The sequence below is a fragment of the Oryctolagus cuniculus genome, chromosome 4, assembly GCF_051225735.1.
Source record: "Oryctolagus cuniculus isolate XC-2025 breed Fujian yellow rabbit chromosome 4, ASM5122573v1, whole genome shotgun sequence".
Lineage (NCBI taxonomy): Eukaryota > Metazoa > Chordata > Mammalia > Lagomorpha > Leporidae > Oryctolagus > Oryctolagus cuniculus.
This window is the reverse complement of record NC_142870.1, coordinates 109,899,727-109,920,502: the sequence shown is the minus strand read 5'-3', so window position 1 is coordinate 109,920,502 and position 20,776 is coordinate 109,899,727. Positions and strand designations below refer to the sequence as shown.

The 20,776-nt window shown below is 40.2% G+C and overlaps 1 protein-coding gene across 5 annotated transcripts in view; it reads left to right on the top strand.

Moving 5' to 3' along the window:
• Positions 1 to 16,987, top strand: part of PRKCI (protein kinase C iota) — a 93,011-nt gene extending 76,024 nt beyond the window's left edge. For all 5 annotated transcript variants that reach the window (XM_089330951.1, XM_089330949.1, XM_089330947.1 and 2 more), the window contains 7 exons: positions 281 to 416; positions 4,566 to 4,653; positions 5,590 to 5,715; positions 6,788 to 6,867; positions 10,072 to 10,161; positions 10,543 to 10,658; positions 14,260 to 16,987. In XM_089330951.1, coding sequence (XP_089187077.1) covers positions 281 to 416; positions 4,566 to 4,653; positions 5,590 to 5,715; positions 6,788 to 6,867; positions 10,072 to 10,161; positions 10,543 to 10,658; positions 14,260 to 14,347 — 724 coding nt within the window. In that variant the 3' untranslated portion in view covers positions 14,348 to 16,987. The remainder of the gene's footprint in view (positions 1 to 280; positions 417 to 4,565; positions 4,654 to 5,589; positions 5,716 to 6,787; positions 6,868 to 10,071; positions 10,162 to 10,542; positions 10,659 to 14,259) is intronic.
• Positions 16,988 to 20,776: the final 3,789 nt, after the last annotated feature.

Here is a 20,776-nt window from a genome sequence, read left to right as displayed (position 1 = left end):
ATCTGGGGCATCAGAATAAGAACTGCTTGAAACTTTCAACTTAATAACTTTATGAATATGTGAGTTTCAAGTAACTGGAACATTTATTGCGTTTTGGCCTCAGATTTTTTAAAATGAGACTTTTAATGTTAGTCCCTAAAATCATAGAGTGAAAAAAACTTCCGATAGGATTTTTTGGTTTCCAGTTGCAGGTGGGAGTAGCATTTAAATGCCTTCCTCTACAAAATTGCCACAATAAAAAAATTTGAATCAAGTGACATATTTTTTTATTTTATTTTAGATTTTACTCTGCAGAAATCAGTCTAGCATTAAATTATCTTCATGAGCGAGGCATAATTTATAGAGATTTGAAGTTGGATAATGTATTACTGGACTCTGAAGGGCACATTAAACTCACTGACTATGGCATGTGTAAGGTAAGGAAAGGTGGATACTGAAAAGGTCTTCAGCTACTCATAAAACTGTCTTGGTATACTTGCTTCATGAATGAAGAGGGAGAAATGATAGTGGCTTTGTGTAGGACACTTTTGGTATTCTAAGACAATAAATGTATTCAGGGTCTTCAAAAAGTTCGTGGAAAATGCATATTATGAAAATTGCATGGATTTAAAAAATTTTGTACACAAAAATAAGCTTTTTTTTTAAAAGATTGAGTTATTTATTTGAAAGTCAGAGTTGCAGAGAAAGAGACAGAGATCTTGCACCTGCTGGTTCACTTCCCAGGTGGCTGCACTAGCCAGGGTGAGCCAGGCCAACGCCGGAACCTAGAGCCTCACCTCGGTCTCCCATGTGAGTGGCCGGGACCCAAGTACTCGAGCCATCCTTCACTGTTTTTCCAGGCTATGGGCTGGGAGCTGATCAGAAGTAGAGCTGCTGGAATTTGAACCAGCCCCTGCCTGGGATGTGTTGCAGAAAGCTCCATGCACTATTCCACAGTGCCAGCCCCCAAATAAGTTAATCGTTTAATTCTGTTTTTCTATGAACTTTATAAGTACCTTTATACTTTTCCCCTAGCCTTTTACAAAATTCTGTGTCTTCTGTGATATATGTGCTGTAATGAATTAGTTTCTTTTTTTTTTTCCAGTTTCTTTTTATTGTCTAACTTGTTGAAAGTTGTGACACTACTGAAGAAAATTTATAAATAAAAACTGTCTGAAGTCCCATTTTAACACAGCATTTCTGTATCACTTTCTAATTTTTGCCATTTAGTAGTGACTCCTAAATCACGCATTCAGGATTTTTTTTGAACATCTACATCCTTTATATTTAAATTTAAATGTCTGGCATTGGGAGCAGGTGTTTAGCATAGCAATGTCTGTGTTCAATTCCCAGCTCTAGCCCCAGCCTCCAGCTTCCTACCAGTGCAGACTGTGGGAGGAAGTGGTCATCACTCAAGTAATTGGGTTGTTGCCATCCTTGTAGGAGACTTGGATTACATTCTTGGCTCCCAACTTTGACCTGGGCTCCACCAAGGCCATTGTGAGCATTTGAGGAGTGAGCCAGTGGTGGGAGCTCTCTCTTTGTCTCTTCTTCTCAAACAAATAAATAAAATTTTTAAAAAATCAATGAATAACTGACATAAAGTACAATAGAATAAAATAGGAAATTTAGTTACTTTCAGAATGTCTTCTTTATTTCTTGGTCCTTTATTCTTTTAATAACGATGTTTCATTTTAAGATCTGATCCTTTTCACTAAATGCGTATGGAACTATTTTTCTTGTCAAAGTAGCTGGTGCAAAATTAACCTCACAAAATTATAAATGTGTAAATTATATTCCCCATTTGCTTAAAGGAAGTGCAGAATATGCTAACTAACATTACATGAGATAGCCTAATTATATTGAAGATTTAACCTTATTATCTGCTCAGCATACTTCAGAAAATCCTAAACTATTTTTATGTACAAATCTCAAGACTTTTTATGTGCTGGTGTCACCGGTGACAGCTTTACCCCCTGTGCCACAATGATTTGGAATTTTCTGCCATATTAGCTATTTTAGGAAAATGATTACATTCTAGGTTCATTTGTTAATTGAATTTTTTGTAGTGATTAATAATAGGAAATCTGTAATTACGTAGGGAATGCTTATAAAGTAACCCCTTCCCCCCAAAAAGTAGTTACTTGTATATATATTATTCAGCTGTTTCAGACTGTCCTTTTTTATTGTTGTGTGTTAATGTAATTGCCATATGATGGGCAGCTGGTCTGGGTGATGTTGATCAGCTCTTCGACATACTTTGAGATAGTTTCTGTAACTTCATTTATGAGCAGGAGCCGTGTGTACTTAAAGGAGTGTGTAATCTGCTTAACATGCAGGTGGTTTCTTTTCCTGCCTCCTTCACCCTCTCAGCACATATGCAGGGGCACACGTGTTCTATACATGTGTATATTGTATGGTTTTTTAGCTGTAGCTTTTCTTCATATTTTTATATACTTACCAATTTTTTGTCTGTGTGATATCATTTTCTGATATAGATGTGTTACAATCTACTGTCATGATTGGACATTGTTAAATTCTAATTTTCTCCACTTTTATTTTATTCTCAGGCTGTTCTCAGGTGGAGTATACAAATGTTTGTTATAACTTCTTGGTGACTGTTCCATTTATTCGGCAATTTGTCGACTTATGCATATTTTTGTATTTTGCCTTAATTTTCTCCATTCTACAGCTAATAAAATATAAAACCAAAAAATTTACCTTATGAAAAACAACCAGAAGGAAAACATAATCTCACCAGTGGCTTTGTTTGTAGTTAGAATTTAAAGTGCTTCTTTTCTTCATGAAACGTGATTGGTTTTACTCATATAATTTTTATCTTCAATGAACTGACTTTCTAGCAACTTTTAACAAGGGCAGGTTTTCTTCATGCTATTTAGTGGCAAACCATGCTTTAAAAAAATAAAGGAGGGGCCAGCGCCAGGGCTCACTTGGCTAATCCTCCGCCTGCGGCACCAGCACCCAGGGTTCTAGTCCCGGTTGGGGTGCCAGATTCTGTCCCAGTTGCTCCTCTTCCAGTCCAGCTCTCTGCTGTGGCCTGGGAGTGCAGTGGAGGATGGCCCAAGTGCTTGGGCCCTGCACCTGCATGGGAGACCAGGAGGAAGCACCTGGCTCCTGGCTTCAGATTGGCACAGCGCGCCGGCCCTAGCAGCCATTTGAGGGGTGAACCAACAGCAAAGAAAGACCTTTCTCTCTGTCTCTGTCTCTCTCTCTCTCACTGTCTAACTCTGCCTGTCAAAAAAAAAAAAAGGAGGGCCAGTGTTACAAATTGCGTTAAACTGCCACCTATGGTGCTGGCGGCCCATATGGAAGTGCTGGTTCAGTCCCAGTTGCACCCACATAAGAGACCCAGATAGATTTCCTGTTTCATGATGTTGGCCTGGCCCAGTCCAGGCCATTGCAGCCATTTGGGGAGTGAAACAGCAGATGGAAGATCTCTCTATCTCTCTTTCTCACTTTTCCTTTCAAATAAATAAGGAAATTTTTAAAAGATATATTTATTTACCCGGTTGCCCCTCTTCCAGGCCAGCTCTCTGCTATGGCCAGGGAGTGCAGTGGAGGATGGCCCAGGTGCTTGGGCCCTGCACCCCATGGGAGACCAGGAAAAGCACCTGGCTCCTGGCTCCTGCCAGGATCAGCGCGGTGCGCCGGCTGCAGCGGCGGCCATTGGAGGGTGAACCAACGGCAAAGGAAGACCTTTCTCTCTGTCTCTCTCTCACTGTCCACTCTGCCTGTCAAAAAAAAAAAAAAAAAAGATATATTTATTTATTCATTTGAAAGGCAAAGATACTGAGAGAGAAGGGGGTGGTGCGGGAATCTTCCATCTGCTGGTTCACTCCCTAAATACCACAACAGCCAGGGCTGGGCCATGCCGAAGCTAGGAGCCAGGAGCTTCTTCCAGCTCTTCCACGTAGGTACGGGGCCCAACTATTTGGGCCATCTTCTACTTTCCCAGTTGCATTAGCATTTGACTTTCCCAGTCGTATTAGGTCTGGATCAGAAGTGGAACAGCTGGGACTCGAACAGGCACTTATATGGGATGCCAACACTGCAGGTGGAGGCTTAACCTTCTACATCACAGTGCTGGCCCCAATAAAGAAGTCTTTAAAAAGAAACAAAGACAGGAGCAGACATTTAGTCTAGTGTTAAGATTCCCATGTCTCATCTTGGTGTGCTTGGATTTGATTCCCAGCTCTGGCTTCTGAGTGCAGCTTCCTGCCAGTGTGGACCATGGGAAACATTCATGGTGGCTCAAGTCACCATGTGGGAAACCTGGATGCATTCCTGCCTTCTGACTCCAGCCCTGGCCTAGCACCAGCAGCTGTGGGCATTTGGGAAGTGAACCAATAGATGGAGCTGGCGATCTCTGTCTCTTTCTCTCTCTGCAATTAAAAAAAAAAAGAAAAATTAAATGACAAGTGCAATTGTTGTAGTGATATGTCATTTAAAGTTAATATATTATCTACAGAACTGAACTTAGGTAATAAATGATATAGAAGAGTTAAATTTAAAACAATTTTGGGACTTACTCTGTCTTTCTTTTCTTTGTTTTGTTTCCACAAAAGGAGGGATTACGGCCAGGAGATACAACCAGCACTTTCTGTGGTACTCCTAATTACATTGCTCCTGAAATTTTAAGAGGAGAAGACTATGGTAATAAATAAACAGATGGTATTTTAACTATTGCTAAGTGGGTGGTTAAATGTGGTACCAATTGTGTGGTAGTACGTGACTTTATTTTAGTACAGAAAGCTTTCTTAAAACCTTCCTGAAGGCCTCCAAGTCTGAAGTAAGATATGGGGACCTTGGCAATATCTGGGGATGCAAATTTGACTAATATTAGCAACAAAGAATGTCGGTCACTATCCTAAGTAGTTGAACTATGTTAACTAAATTAATCTTCTCAAGGACCCTATGAGGTAAACACTGTTCACTCTCATTTTACAGTTGAGGAAACTGGCATATAGAAAGTTGAAATAATTTGTCCATTGTCATACAGCTGGGGAGTGGCAGTCAGCATTCAGATCAGGAGCCAAATGACTCCTGAGTCAAGAACTTTTGGAAGGCTGTTCAGATTTCTTGAGCTATTTACACCATGCGTCTAACAGGAAAATTGACTGCTTCTCAGGCATCAGGATACATTTATTTTCTTGTAAATCATTTGACTTCCTGGGTTCTGGTGCTCTGATTTCAGCAGATTTGTGGTACTTCTGACAGCTGCTCACTATGTGAATACAAGATCCTTCAAAGATCTTTAATCAGCTAACAGAAGATCAGGTTTCAGACCAGAAGAGGTTATACTCAAGTATGATTTAATTATATCCTCAAAATGTTAGATATGGGGCATGAATCTGAAATTACAGAATATATTTGGAAAAAGAAGCTTATGTTTCATTTCCCATTTTATTCTAAAACTTTTAGATATCTGTCTGTAATCCCCAGTGCTTATTACCATAATAGTTATAATGCATTTAGATTTTACTTGTAAAATAAAATTGCTTATTTTTTGTTATATAATGAAATGCATCTCTAATTACTGACTTGAAGAATACAGAGTGGGTAATTTATTGCTTTAAAATGTCTCTGAAGGTTTCAGTGTCGACTGGTGGGCTCTGGGCGTATTAATGTTTGAGATGATGGCAGGAAGGTCTCCGTTTGATATTGTTGGGAGCTCTGATAACCCTGATCAAAACACAGAGGATTATCTCTTCCAAGGTAATTTGCAGCATTTTATGGAGATTCTCTGAGTTCCCTATTCTGGAGCAAGACATGAGGGTGACTCAAGTTAATACTCTTGATAAATAAAGGAATAATCTGGACAATATAGTATTCCTGATGTAATGCGTGAGGTTTGAATTTTGTTTGGTTGTTTGTGGATACACCCTTTCTGCCTCTATTTGTATCCATTTCCATTTGCAGTTACTTTCTCCAAATCAAAACAAAGAGGTTCTTTTGGATTATAGACCACAAACAGAGATGGGGGAGAGAATTTTGTGGCTAGAGATGGCAGTCTTTATACAGGGGCCCCAAGGCTGAGTGTAAAGTCCAAGAGCAGTATAGGGGGGCGAGTTTAGTACCTAAAAGACAAGAGGGATTGAAGTGGAGGGAGGAATAGCCTCACAGTGGGGAATACAAAGAATTGAACAGAACAGAACAGTAACAGCACAGGGACTTACAAGACACAATCCAAAGAAGTACAAAGACAGCCATCAAATTTTACCTTTAGTGATCAAATCCATCACAGAATGTGAAAAGGCATTTCCCATAATGGGAAACCCAGAGCATATGGAAAGATATTTAACCTCACTAGCAATTAGGGGAGTGCACGTTCACAACATGAGCTACCATTTGATAGCCATGCATTTGGTGAAGATCTTAAATTCTGGCAACATCAGTGCCATTGAGAATAGCAGCACCTGGAACTCTCGCAGACTCTTGCTGGGAATGAAATTTAGCACAACAGCTTTGGAAAATCATCTGGCATTGTCCAGTAAAAGTCAGCGCTATGAAGCAAGTATCATTTCCCTGTGTTGCAGATGAAGAAACTGAAACGCAGTAAGGTAGTCAAAGAATCAAACGTGTACAAATGCTAATAAGTAGGGAGTCAGGATTAGAGGCCGTCTTTGAGAAGCAGGGGGAGGTATGGGATAGAGAAAGTACAGGAGCCGCTTCAGTTGGTGTATGTAATGTCTTATTTTTTCTGTTGGAATGCCTTAAATGTTTCATAATGTAAAGATTAAAGATCTTATAAAAGTTAATTATAATACTGTAATTTTTACCTCCCTAGTTATTTTGGAAAAACAAATTCGTATACCACGTTCCCTATCTGTAAAAGCTGCAAGTGTCCTGAAGAGTTTTCTCAACAAGGTATAAATTATGTAGATAAATCTTTTGTGATTTGTCTCTATAAATCAAACTGCTAAATAGAAGCTGAGGCAATTTAAAATTCCAAAATAGCAAAGTATGTAATGTTTTCAGATAGGTCCAGAATTTGTCTCTCAAAGAGTAATCGGCAACATTAAGTCCTGAGATGAATTTTCCTTTCCATTTACCAGTATAATTTTCCCCACCTGTATGTCACATACATGATATCTGGTTTTGCTTTGTTTTAAGATTTATTTTTTATTTGAAAGGCAGAGTTAGAGAAGGAGAAACAGAAAGAGAAACCTTCATCTGCTGGCTTCTTCCCCAAATGGCCACAACAGCCAGAGCTAGGCTAGGCTGTAGCCAGGACCCAGGAGCTTCATCCTAGTCTCCCACTTTCCCAGGTGCATTAACAGGAAGCTAGATCAGAAGAGGAGCAGCCAGGACTCGAACTGATGCCCATATGGGATGCCAGCACTGCAGGCAGTGGCTTAACTCACTACACAACAGCACTGGCCCCAATGTCTTTTTTTTTTTTTTTTTTAATTATTTGAAAGGCAAAGAGACAGAACTTCCATCTGCTAATTCACTCTCCAAATGCCTGTAACAGCTGAAACTGTGTCAGGCCAAAGCCAGGAGCCTGGAACTCCATCCAGGGTCTCTCACAGAGGTGGCAGGAACTGAAATAGTTGAGCCATCATCTGCTGCCTCCCAGACCTATTGATATAGCTTGATTGAAAGCAGAATGCAGGCGTCCCAAGCAGCCTCTTAACCTGCTGGACCACAGTGCCTGCCTCACATATGATTTTCTTAAAAAGATTTATGTATTTATTTGAAAGGTGGAGTTACAGACAAAGAGAGGGAGAGAGCTTCCATCTACTAGGTCACCCCCAAAATGGCCACAACGGCCAGAGTTGAGCCAGTCTGAAGCCAGGAGCAGGAGCTTCTTCCGAGTCTTCCATGTGGATACAGGGGCCCAAGGACTTGGGCCGTCTTCCACTGCCTTCACAGGCACATTAGTAGGGAGCTGGATCAGAAGTGGAACAGCTGAGACGAGCCAACACCCATATGGGATACCAGCACCACAGGTGGTGGCTTTACTTGCTATGCCACAGCGCCAGCCCCTACGTACAGTATTTTTAATGTAAATTATAAATAAATACCATATTCTCACTCATGGAAAAGTGAATCTTTGGAATTAGTTTCAATTGTACTTTAAGCTTTTTTCTGTTTTCTCTGTATTATTATCCATATTTATTGTCATAAATTTTCTTAATATTTGAATAATTTTGTTCCCTACAGATTTTCATACCAAAAGCTTTATAATTAGATAAAGTTCAGAAGAAATGAAATACTGACTTTGATTCTTAAAAGTCTGAACTTCAGGACTGGCATTTGGCCTATCAGTTGGGACATAGGTTCAATACCAGACTCTGTCTCCTGATTCCAGTTTCCTGCTAATGTAGACCCTGGAAAGCCATGGTAATGGCTCACCTCAAGTGACTGGGTTCCTGCCACCCATGTAGGAGATCAGTTTTGTTTTGTCCTGTTTTTTCTTTTCTTTCCACATAAGAGATCTGGTGAGTTCTAGACTCCCAACTTTGGCCCTTGGGCTGTTAGGGGCAATTGGGGAGTGAACTAGCAGATGAGAACTAACTCAGTCTCCCTTTCTCCTTGTCCCTCTGCCTCTCAAATCAAATAATCTGAACATTGGTGTGGTTGGAAGAATAGAAAAGCTTTTTTCTTTTTTTTTTATTATTTTATTTATTTGAGAAGCAGAGTTACAGAGAAAGGGAGAGCAAGAGAAAAAGGCCCTCTATCTGCTGGTTCACTCCACAAACAGCTGCAACCGCTAGAGCTGAGCCAATCCGAAGCCAGGAGCGTTTCCTGAGTCTCCCATGTGGGTGCAGGGGCCCAAGCACTTGGGCCTTTTTCCACTGCTTTCCCAAGCCATAGCAGAGAGCTCAGTCAGTAGAGGAGTGACTGGGACATGAACCAGTGGGCCTATGGGATGCCAGCATCACAGGCGGAGGCTTAGTCCACTATGCCACAGCACTGGCCCCAAGAAAAGATTTAAAAGTCTATCCAACACTAATTTTTGCCAGCCGTAAATTCTGCTTTAAATAAATGGCAGAATGAAAAGTAGGTTGGTTTGCTTTTACCTTCTGAGGTAAATTGACAATGATGATTTTTTTTTTTAATGATTTATTTATTTATTTGAAACTTAGAGTCACAGAGAGAGAGAGAAAGGTCTTCCATCTGCTGGTTTACTCCTCAGATGGCCACAACGACCAGAACTGTGCCTATCCAGAGCCAGGAGCTCCTTCCGGGTCTCCCACGTGGGTTCAGGGGCCCAAGGACTTGGGCCATCTTCCACTGCTTTCCCAGGCCATAGCAGAGAGCTGGATCAGAAGTGGAGCAACCAGGACTCGAACTGGCACCCATATGGGATGCCAGTGCTACAGACCGCCCACTTTAACCCACTGCGCCACTGCGCCGGCCCCAGATAATGATGAAAATTAATACAATCAGAAATTAAAGCATGTTTTAATTGAATATGTGAGGAAATATTTTAAACTTGAAACCTGATCTTCCACACAGCAACAGATGAGCACCAAGAGGTGTTGTTATGCAAAATAAATGCCTTTTATCAGAAAGAAAAATAGGATCATGTTTTCATCCATATTAATGAATAAGCCAAGACTTGTTTTAAGTTGCAAACTCCTCAGTCCAGTGATCCAGTTAATGGTCGTATGATTGTCTAACACAGATTGTGGTTGGGTTTGTGGTTTTTTTTTTTTTTTTTTTTGCGCATAGGGCTTTTAAATTCAGCTAGGAACAAACTTGTGGTGAAGTTTGAGCAGTTGTATATTTTGACCATCACTCTAGCACAGGCCAGGGAAATAGCTGGGTGCTGTTGATATGATTCTGCTATTACCTTTTTCCTGTTATTTTTCTTCAGCAGAGAGGTGAGGATTTTCCACTTCCCTTATATGACAGGCAGAGAAAAGAGCCATGCAGAAACCTTATTTGTCACAAGTTTCAAATAATTCAGTTGGTCTAGTGTTGTATTTTCTAGAAGTAAAAGATATATCATTCTAACTTCAGAACTAAAGATATCTTGTAATAACATAAAACACCTGTTTAAAAAGATAATTTATTTTAAAACATTACATTTACCCAATTCTTGAAAAATTTCTGTCATAGGACCCAAAGGAACGATTAGGTTGTCATCCTCAAACAGGATTTGCTGATATTCAGGGACACCCATTCTTCCGAAATGTTGACTGGGATATGGTACGTAAATTTTGGTTGTTTTCTATATTAGGTTTTATTAGTATCTTCAAATTTTATTGTCTTAAAAGATTGTCAAGAAAGGAAGTATATCATAGCTTAAATAGCTTAAAGCTGTTCCCTAAAGTGCTTTTGAATGTGCTTTTAAAAGAAAAAGATTAGAATATTAATGTAACTGAGTAGGTTGTGAGAGGATTGAGGCCTGTGTCAGTGTTCAAATTGATAAATGATGGTCATTATTGTTAATACCATGGAGCCAGGCCTAGGGACTCACTGTAATAAAATGGAGAAACATCTGAGGAAAATGGGAGGGTGGAGGGAAAATGGGAGATGGAATTTTTCTAAAAACGTAGGCTTTAGCTGTCATCCAATGTATCTTTTTAGATGGAGCAAAAGCAAGTGGTGCCTCCTTTTAAACCAAATATTTCTGGGGAATTTGGTTTGGACAATTTTGATTCTCAGTTTACTAATGAACCTGTGCAGCTCACACCGGATGATGAGTAAGTAATTCTGTACACTGAAATATTTTCAGGGTTTTTAAAAACCCCATTCTTAGTGATTACACAGTGTTTTGTTATCAGATGATGTTATAACTTATGTATCCAGTCCATTGCTGCATGTTTGAATCTGTTAAACTTATAAATTATGACAGTATCTGCCGTTAGTTTCTACTTTCCTTTACATATATTATCTCTGATTCTCACAGTGACTTTGGAAACTAGTTACTGTCATCTTCATTTTACAGATGAGGGAAACCGAAGCTCAGAGAGGTTAAGCAGAGTTAACACAGCTGTCAGGTGGCAGGGTCTGGATTCAAACCCACATCTTACTAAGGCCTGTGCTGTTCTCACTGTGCTGTGCTGTGTCCCATGCTGATGATGGACATCTTTGGGTTCCTGAGTGTAACCTTATGGCAGAAAGGGATTAGGTCAAAGGGTGTGAAAATGTTAACCTTCTTGATATGTTTTGCCAAATCCTTCGTAAAAAGGTGACCTGAAGTTGTCAAATCCAGCCAGCAGTGATTTGAAATATTTTTTGTGCTTACATTACATCTTTTAAAATGTGATTTAGAATTATTTAGGGATATTTTGATCACTTTCCTCTCTACAGATTCATTCTCACTAATCTCAAGGAGGCCCTTACTGTTTGACAGTCATTTTATTTATATCTTAATTCCTACCACATTCCTCATAGCAGCTGTTCTAAACAGACCCTTCTTTAAGAAGCCCTCAATCCTTCTGCCTGCATCACCCTTTTTGGATTCACTTCGCCTTGACTTGCATGCAAGGATTGAGACCTCCCTGCTGTGAGCTTGGTCCCTTTCCATCCCTCACAGGACCACCTCACCTCTCAGGATAGCTCGCTTCCTGTTTGCTCTTGTGAGGCCCTCCTGCTGCTGCCAGGGATGTCAATCCTGTTTGCCGAGGTCCGCTTCCTTAGCGTCCTCCGGGATTTCCTTCTGTCACTCGGCTCCTTTCTCCACCTTCCACAACTGCTTTTCTTTTCCAGTTCCTTTCCCTCTATCTACAGGCATGCACAGGTATGCTGATATTTCGCTTTTCAACTTTTGCCCCTCTTTGAACCATCACTTTCTTTCCTTTAAGCATGTAAATAAAATAGAAAAAAGACAAATAAACAGTATGGCTATGGGACTCCTGCAGTTTAGTCAGTTGTTTTGTCCTTTCTTCCTGCCAACACTCTAACCCCTTACAATTTAACCAGTGCCTTGAGCGTTTGAAGGTTGAATTGAATTCTTAATTTCTAAATAGTATTTCTTTGGTCAGTCCTCATTGCCTTTGCTGTCTGTAAAGCATTTGGTTCTCATGGCTTTGCCTTAGGTGGCCCACCTGGTTCTGCTTCATCTCTGTGACCACTTGTTTGTCATCTCTTTCCCTGTCCTCTTAAGACCAGCATGCTTCATGGTTCTGTTCATAACAGCCCTCTCTTTGCTATGTGAGGGTTGTACCTTGGAGAATTCAGCCAGCATGGATTAGCAGCTATTTAAATAACTCCCAGCTGAACTGACAAACGGTTAGTGAGCCAAAGACGCTCTGCTAAGTTCTGGATATTCAGAGATGGTTAAGACAGTCCACTTTCCCAAAATGCCTCCAGCCTGTTAGAACAGAGATTATGTGTAGCAAATCATTGTTTCTGGTGTCATTGTATGAGAACCATTTGAATCCTGATGCTCCCTCTTACCAAGTGGGTACCTTGGTTATGGATTGCATAACTTCTCTGAGCCTTTTTTTTCTGATATTAGCCAACTCTTGTTGGTTCTTGAGAAGAATAAATGAATGATGGTTTCTGAAGTCCCTCACCTCTGCCCTGATAGCTCTCCTGAGCGCCATTCCCAGCTCTTTAACAGCCCCCAGTTTCTCAGATAAGTACCTCAAATATGTGAAAATCTAAAATCAAAGTAATGACCCTTTTGGGCTTTTTTCCTGTTGTTCTCCATCGATTCTGTGTTTCCTTTTGTTTTTTACCTATTGCTGCTCCTTGGGCCATCCTGCGTACCTGTCATTTGGATTCAAAACGTCAGTGATTGCTGACTCCTCCTTTACGTTACCAGAGTAGTGAAACCTGCAGTTGCCAAGTCTGCATCTGTTTTCCTTTACTTCTTCATTTGCATCAGATCCCTCTTTTCTCTCTTGCTATCATCCTAGTTTAAGTCGTATTCAGACTCACACCCAAAGTGTTGTACCAGCCTCCTGACTGATCTCCTGTTCTGCATGCCTCCTGAGGCACCACTTCTGTTCTCTGGTTCTTTAACCCCTTTGACCAGAATCCTTCAGCAGCGCTTACACTGCCTCTCCATTAATGTCTGTCCTCTTCACTAGCATTTAAGGCCTCGCCCCATCTGTTCCAGACAGACTTTCTAGCCATGGCTCCTCTCATTATAACACAAGTGTTGTAATCACTGGTGATTACTCAGCATTGCCTGGGAATGAGTGTCTGTCTGCCTCTCTCTCTGCCTCTCTCTCTCTGCATCTCCCTGCCTCTCCCTGCTTGTGGCATAGCTCTGTATTCCTCCATGATTTCTTACCTATTGAAGTCTTCCCTGCCTCACATAGAAGCACGTGTTTCATGGATCAGAAGGAAATTCCTTGCTGTCTGTGTCACTGGCTGCTTTGATCTGGGCACTCCTGTCCTCCCAGCCTGCCTGCCATGGACCACCCTCCTGTTGCTGTGCTCAGCTCTAACGTTTGCATTGCTCCACACCTGCCACAGCCTTGTAATTCCCCCAAAGGAAAGCTGCCTGCCTTGATTTCCCTGGCTAGGAGCCACCCCATTCATTTCTGACCCGTGGTTAGAAAAGGACTTAGCTTACCATGTGTGACATTTGGCAGGTACTGTTTTCTCTCACAGCTTCCCAGTATATGAGTGACCCCCCAACCCCAGCTTTGAAGGAAGGGGTGTACCCTCTATAACTTGGTGCTCTGTAGTACAGTGTATGCATTTAGGCATTACAGTATCTGATAGTACCGCTCGCTCTTACCGTATATCCAGCTAGAAGCCCAGTGCGGCAGAACGGCAGCCTCTTCTCTCTCTGACCCTATGTCTCCTGTGGTATTCTCTCCCTGTTCCAGGTCTCTCGGTGTCCTTGTCCCTTCTGCCTTTTCCTTCTTCTGACTTCTTCTGGGCCTCCTCTCACCATCTTCCATCTGGCTGTTGTAGTGACTAATAAACTGAGTGCTAATTCAGACCTGAACCTTTACTTGTGATGAAGAGTGCTGTTCAGGTCGAAAGTTAAGATTAATGGGAATTGTGACAAGTTGAGCCTTATTCTGTCTTCAGTTTTTGAACTACCATTTGGACCTAAAATTGCTTTGTGATTATTAGTCTCTTTTTGGTTTTTAATACTCTTTTTCTATTTTTATATTTTATTTAAGGAATACAAGCTTCATATATTTCATATACATAAATTTAGGGATTTTTAATACTCTTCTTGATTCTTCTAGAACATGTTTTGAAAGAATTCATAGGGGTTTTTGCATCACAGATTTTATAATTAAACTTATTCTTTATTAATCTTGTTTTACCATTTAAAAATTGAAGAAATCTTTATTGTGATGAAAATCGATGCATTTTTTCCTTCCACAGTGACATTGTGAGGAAGATTGATCAGTCGGAATTTGAAGGGTTCGAGTACATCAACCCTCTGTTGATGTCTGCAGAAGAATGCGTCTAATCTTCAGTTTTCAGCTCTGCATTCTGCTTGTGTTGCCATTTAATGCATGGATAAACTTGCTGCCAGCCTGAACACAATTCACCATTTTATATTTGCCACCTACAAAAAAAACCTCATCAGTATCTTCTAGACTGAAAGAGTCAAATATTACATCTTCATTTACCTACAGAAAAGAAATTAAGACTAGCTTCCAACAGACAATCATGCCAAAATTTAGTTATTCTCGTTCTTCAGAGGCCTGCTGATGAGTGATGAGTTACCTTTTTTGTTTAAAGAAAATACCACTGCTTCTACAGGAGAGTTTCTGTTGCATTAAGGCACATAGTAGTATTACATCATAAGCCTCCCTTAATTTTTGTCATTCTGTGTGAAGTTATTTGAGGGTTTTGGAATATAAGATTAATTTAAAATAACAATTTTTTATATTACATATTAGTTTCAGAATTGTTTAAAAATTCAGCTATAAATTATATCATTGCCTTGGATAGTTAAATTATTGATTTTTAAAGCAACAGTTATTGAATTGGCACAAAAAGGTGTTGCTTGATTAGCATTGGGGAATATTCTTCTTGAATAAAAAATACATTCTATTAAGAATCTGCTTGTAAATCACTAGTTTTTAAAAATGGACACAGATGATCTTTAGTATAAGAAGGCAGCTTCTGAGCTTATCCTTCTGTGAAGACTGGAACTGGAATGTTAATAGTTCTAAAGAGCTGGATACGGATGGGTGGGAAAATTGCTCAGAGTACAGAGAAAAAATTTAGATACAGAAACATACAGTGGTAATATTTATTTCTTATTGGGAATTGAATCCCACAGTTGCCTTTTGTGATTTGTTTTAAGCAATAAGAAAGCACTCATTAACAAATATATAAAAGCATTCCATTTATTTCATGGAGGCAGAATGTATATTTTTCCTTGTGATTTAGTATACAAGAAAATAACTTATCTTCTGAATGTCTTAGCTATGCTTGTTTCTTCCCCCAAACCACGTTATGTATACTTTTGGGCCTGTTTATGGAATTTTCAATGAAATACAAGAAAAATAATAGGTAAACATGAATCAGTGTTGAGAACATCTACAGTCACAAACATCACAGTTCCAGCTCCTTGAGTGAGTTTTTGTTAAGTAGTAATACATGTAATTCATGGTAGAATACATTTCAGTGGCAGAGTTCTTCTGATTTTTTTAAATTAATATTAGTGTTTAATGATTTATTATTTAAAGAGGTGCCAGATATAACGTCCTTCTGTTTATTTAAAAAATTTTTTTATGCAAAAGGATTTAAAAAATATCCATAATCATCTCAAGTATTTACAGTTGCTGAATCTTAGTAAAATTTAATTTTAGGAATCTATTTAGGCTTAAATTTAGAATGATTTAAAAGTTATAGACATTTAATCATTACCTTATTTTTTCTCTTTATAAGTGCTACATTTCATTAGAAATGTGAGTTTTCCAAAGTTTCTGATCATGTATTTATCTTTTCCTCAAATAACTAAGTCTGAAAACCTCAAAAGAAAAAATGGTTATATAAGTTCACACTTGAGAGGTATACTCATATGTTTCTCTTAATGCCTAAAATTTACTTTAAAATTAAAAGCAGTGTTCACTTCAATTCATAAACTTTTAAAGGATTCTGACACTTTCTGTCAGAAATACACTTCTGATCTTGCTTTCTAGTGGTGCTGGTTCTCTAGGGCATTAGTTCTCAAACTGCACAATATGCAGTCACCTGTGGAGTTTGTTAAAAACATACGGGGAGTCCTCAAAGAGCTCCTGGGAGATGTATACTATGAAAAAGCTATGCATAGGTTTCAAAATTATTTGCACCAAAATAAACATGTCATTTAGTTCTAGTTTTCCATGCATTTTTTGAAGTACCCTCTTAACATTACTGGACCTGTTTTAGAATTGCATTGGACCTTTGGACCTAATTTTGAGTTTTTGTTTTTTTTAAATCCTATGGTTAAATTTTAAAGAGTGTTCATGTTAGGACATTTTGAGGAAAAGTGAGCAGTGAATTATAATCTTAGCCACAATTTTAAACAAGTTTTGAATAAATTCTTTAAGTTAGATGTCTCCCTCCCCTGCCAAAAAAAAAGAAACCTAGTTTTCTACCAATAATGTACAAATGATGACATTTTTCTATAAGATTTTAACCATTATTCAGAGTGGTCTTTTGTTTTTAAATCTTTTTTTAACTGAGATTTATTGTATATTTTATACAGAATTGCATTATCAAATGTGTTCTTAATTGTGTTCCTTTTTTTTTTTTTTTTTTTTTTTTGTGGTCTTTAAGTGCCATGCCAGTTTTTTGTTTTTTGTTATATGTTATTGAGAAGTTCTCTCAGAATACTCGCCAGGGGAATAAGGCAGTGGACAGTCAGAATGCTTGAATTGAAATTTTGGTGTTCTAAGAGCAAACTTACATAGCATAGGCATGTAGTCAGATCATTTTATGCATATGCAGCCTGGATTGGATATCAAGTCTTAGGCTTGTTCAGTGCCGGTACGTTGACTTTATAAATTCATTTTGATTTTTGTCATGTAATACTGCTGTAGCCATCATAATGTAATCTGTATTCGTGTACTTTTTTTACATTAAAATCTTTAAATAAAATGTTCAATACTCATCAAGAGTAGACCATTTTTAACATATCAGAAATTTGTTTATAAGAACCAAGATGTATCAGAATTTATTTTAAGAAACAATGAAATTTTGGGAGTTTAAAAACTTTTCCTAATTTTTTTATTTATTAGAAAGAGATCTTCCATGACTAGCTGAACCCCCAAATGCCCACAACAGCTGAGGCTGGAACCGGCCCAGGTAGAATTCAATCTGGGTCTCCCATATATGGATGACAGGAACCAAAGTACTTGAGCCATCATCTGCTGTCTCCCAGGGTGTGTGTCATCAGGAAGCTGAGCTGGAAGTAGGACTGGGATCCGAGCACTTGCACTGTACTAACTTATGCTAGTGTCCTAGTCCCAAGCACCATCCTAATCACTTGTGCCAAACACCCACCCCACAGATTAGAATTTTCATATACTAAAAGTGGCATTCTGCTGTAGTGTAGACATTCATTCATCAAACAAAATACTCTCCAATGTATTTTTTCTTTTTTTTTTTTATTAAGATTTTCTTTATTTATTTGAGAAAGACAAAGAGGTCTTCCATCCGCTGGTTCACTCCCCAAATGGCCACAATGGCCAGAGCTAGGAGGATCAGGAGCCAGGAGCTTCTTCAGGGTCTCTCACGGGAGTGCAGGGGCCCAAGCACTTGAGCCATCTTCCACTGCCTTCCCAGACCATAGCAGAGAGCCAGATGGGATGAGGAGCAGCAGGGACACGAACCAGCACCCATGTGGGATGCCGACATTGCAGATGGAGGTTTAGCCTATTATGACAGTGCTGGCCCCTCTCCAATGTGTGTGTGTGTGTGTGTGTGTGTGTATGTATATTATATATATATTATATATATATATTAAGATTTATTTACTTGAAAGTCAGAGTTACACAGAGAGAGAGAGGACTTCCATCCACCGGTTCACTCCCCAATTGGCTGCAACAGCTGGAGCTGCACCAATCTGAAGCCAGGAGTCAAGAGCTTCTTCCGGGTCTCCCACGTGGGTGCAGAGGCCCAAGGACTTGGGTCATCTTCTGCTGCTTTCCCAGGCCACAGCAGAGAGCTGGATCAGAAGTGGAGCAGCTGGGTGTTGAACTGGTGCCCATATGGGATGGCACCCACTGCGCCACAGTGGCAGCGCCCCCTCTCCAATATATTAATTCAGACTTCCATTCAGAAAACAATTTAGTAAAGAATTCAGCCCAACATAGACTATTTTTTAAAAGATTCATTTGTTGACTGATGTAAAAGGCATAGTGAGAGAAAGAGAGACAGCGAGCTTCTGTCTGCTGGTTCATTCTCCAAATGGCCACAACAGTCAGGTTTGGGCCAAGCAGAAGCTAGGGGCCAGGAACTCCTGATCTCCTGTGTGGGTGGCAGGGCCTCAAGTACTTGTGCCATCTTTTGCTGTTTTCCCAGGTGCATTAGCAGGAAGCTGAATCAGAAGCAGAGCAGTGGGGGCTGACATTGCGGCTCACTTGGCTAATCCTCCGCTTGTGGCACCGGCACCCCGGGTTCTAGTCCCGGTTGGGACGCCGGATTCTGTCCTGGTTGCCCCTCTTCCAGGCCAGCTCTCTGTTGTGGCCCAGGAAGGCAGTGGAGGATGGCCCAAGTGCTTGGGCCCTGCACCCACATGGGAGACCAGGAGGAAGCACCTGGCTCCTGGCTTCAGATCAGCACAGCGCACCAGCCGTAGTGGCCATTTTGGGGGGTAAACCAACTGAAAGGAAGACCTTTCTCTCTGTCACTCTCTCACTGTCTAACTCTGCCTGTCAAAAAAAAAAAAAAAAAAAAAAAAAGGCAGTGGGAACTCAAGATGGCACTGATACAGATGCTGGTGTTACAAACAACTGCTCAACCCTCTGCACCACAAGGCTGACATCTGAGCCTAGAACATTTTAATTAGTTTTAAAACTGAAGCAAATTTAAACTGATTCAGAATATACTGTTTCCATGTTAATGTTTTACAAGTGAAGTCCAGAACTTTACCTTTCTCAATTGTATATGTCCATGTATATATAAATTCCACACTTTTTTTTTTTTTTTAAAGATTTAATCATTCTGAAAAAGATCTTCCATTTGCTGCTTCACTCCCCATATGGTCACAACAGCCAGGGCTGGGTCAGGCTAAAGCCAGAAGCCTGCAACTCCATTTGGATGGCAGGGGCCTGAGTACTTGTTTTCCCAGGCACATTAGCAGAGAGCTGGATGGGAAATGGAGCAGCTGGGACTTGAACTGGTGCCCATATGGGATGTCGGCGTCGCAGGTGGCAGTTTAACCCACTGATAGGCTACAATGCTAGCTCCAAGTTCCACAGTTAAAATCCACGTTACTTAATATTTGCTTACTGTTTGCTTCCTTTGAAGAAGGAAATCTTCAAAGTGTCTGCTTTCTTAATTGACTTGTCATGGAGCAAGGACATGAAAACCACCAAAGGCTGACCTGTGTCTTCACTATTGTATTGTCCTAATTTCGGCTCTTGCTTAAAATGAAGGTATAAGGAGTATTAATGAAATGCTGTCCAGGTTATTCCCTGTATCACATCATAAATTCGGTTGTTTTCTGTGAATTAGTAAAAATCCCAAAACAGAGCCCAAAGAGGGAGTTGAAACTTTGGAGCATTTTTCTATGAAGGCATTCAGTTACTGGGGCAACCAATTTCTCTGTGAAAGGTAACACTGGGCTCTAATCCTTCAAGTTCAACAGCTTGGTGTATTGACAACACCCACCAGTGAGTCATTTGGTAGATCTGAGGATCTTTTGTAGAATTACCCTCTTCCCCTATGTGTTGTGGGATTATTTAAGACCCAAATAGTCTGAGTAGGTGTATGCGTAGTTTATTGTTCCAGCATCTACTGGAATTTACTATGCATGGTGCTAAATAAGGCCAAGGAAAAAGAACCGCTGCCCTTGACATTGAGGATGGAGAAGCAGCACACTGAGTGTGATCAGTGAAAGTTCTGTAGGTAGACAATCAATAGGGTGAGACAGATGAAGAAGGATTTCTTAGGATAATAAGCTCATGTGGTTATGGCAGCTGAGAGGTCTCACACAGGTGGTCTGTAGGCTGAGACCCTGTTCAGTCCAAATCTGAAGACCTCAGACCAGGGATGCCAAGGGTGTAACTTAAGTTCCACAAATCCCGGAGTCCAAAGGGCAGCAACTGCTATCCGAGGCAGGAGTCAGACCAACGCGCCTCCTATATGTATTCTTTGCAGACCTCCAGGCCATTGATGGCGCCGCCCACATTAAACACAGTTCTCCTCATCTGCACCACTCCACTCATGGTGATCTTGTTCGGAAATTCCTCACAAACACCCACAGTCATGTTTTTCCTGGTTTCTAGGTATTCCTTAGTCAGGTTGACAGCTAAGAGTAAGTAAGCATCACACCGAGAAAGGTTCATCTCTACAGCAAGTAGTCAAGTGATAAATGCAATAAATGCGGTATAATATGTTATATGTAAAATATGTAGTAATGATAGTCCATCAACTTCACAAGTAGAATTTGTTTTAACATTTCTTTTGTAATTGACCCATGGTATACATTTTTTCAGCTTTATAGTAGATATTGCAGATGGCTGGTCCTTGTATACACAGTAAGCATTAAAATCTCAAGGGGGAGGGATCGTGGCACAGAGTCAGGCTGTGTCTTGGGACCCCCAGATCCCATGTTAGAGTGCTGTTCCAGTCGTGGCTACTCAGCTCCTGGTCCTGCTCTCTGCTGATGCACCTTGGCAGCAGCAGATGATGGTCCAGGTGCTTGGATTCCTGCCACCTCTTAACCAGCAGTAAG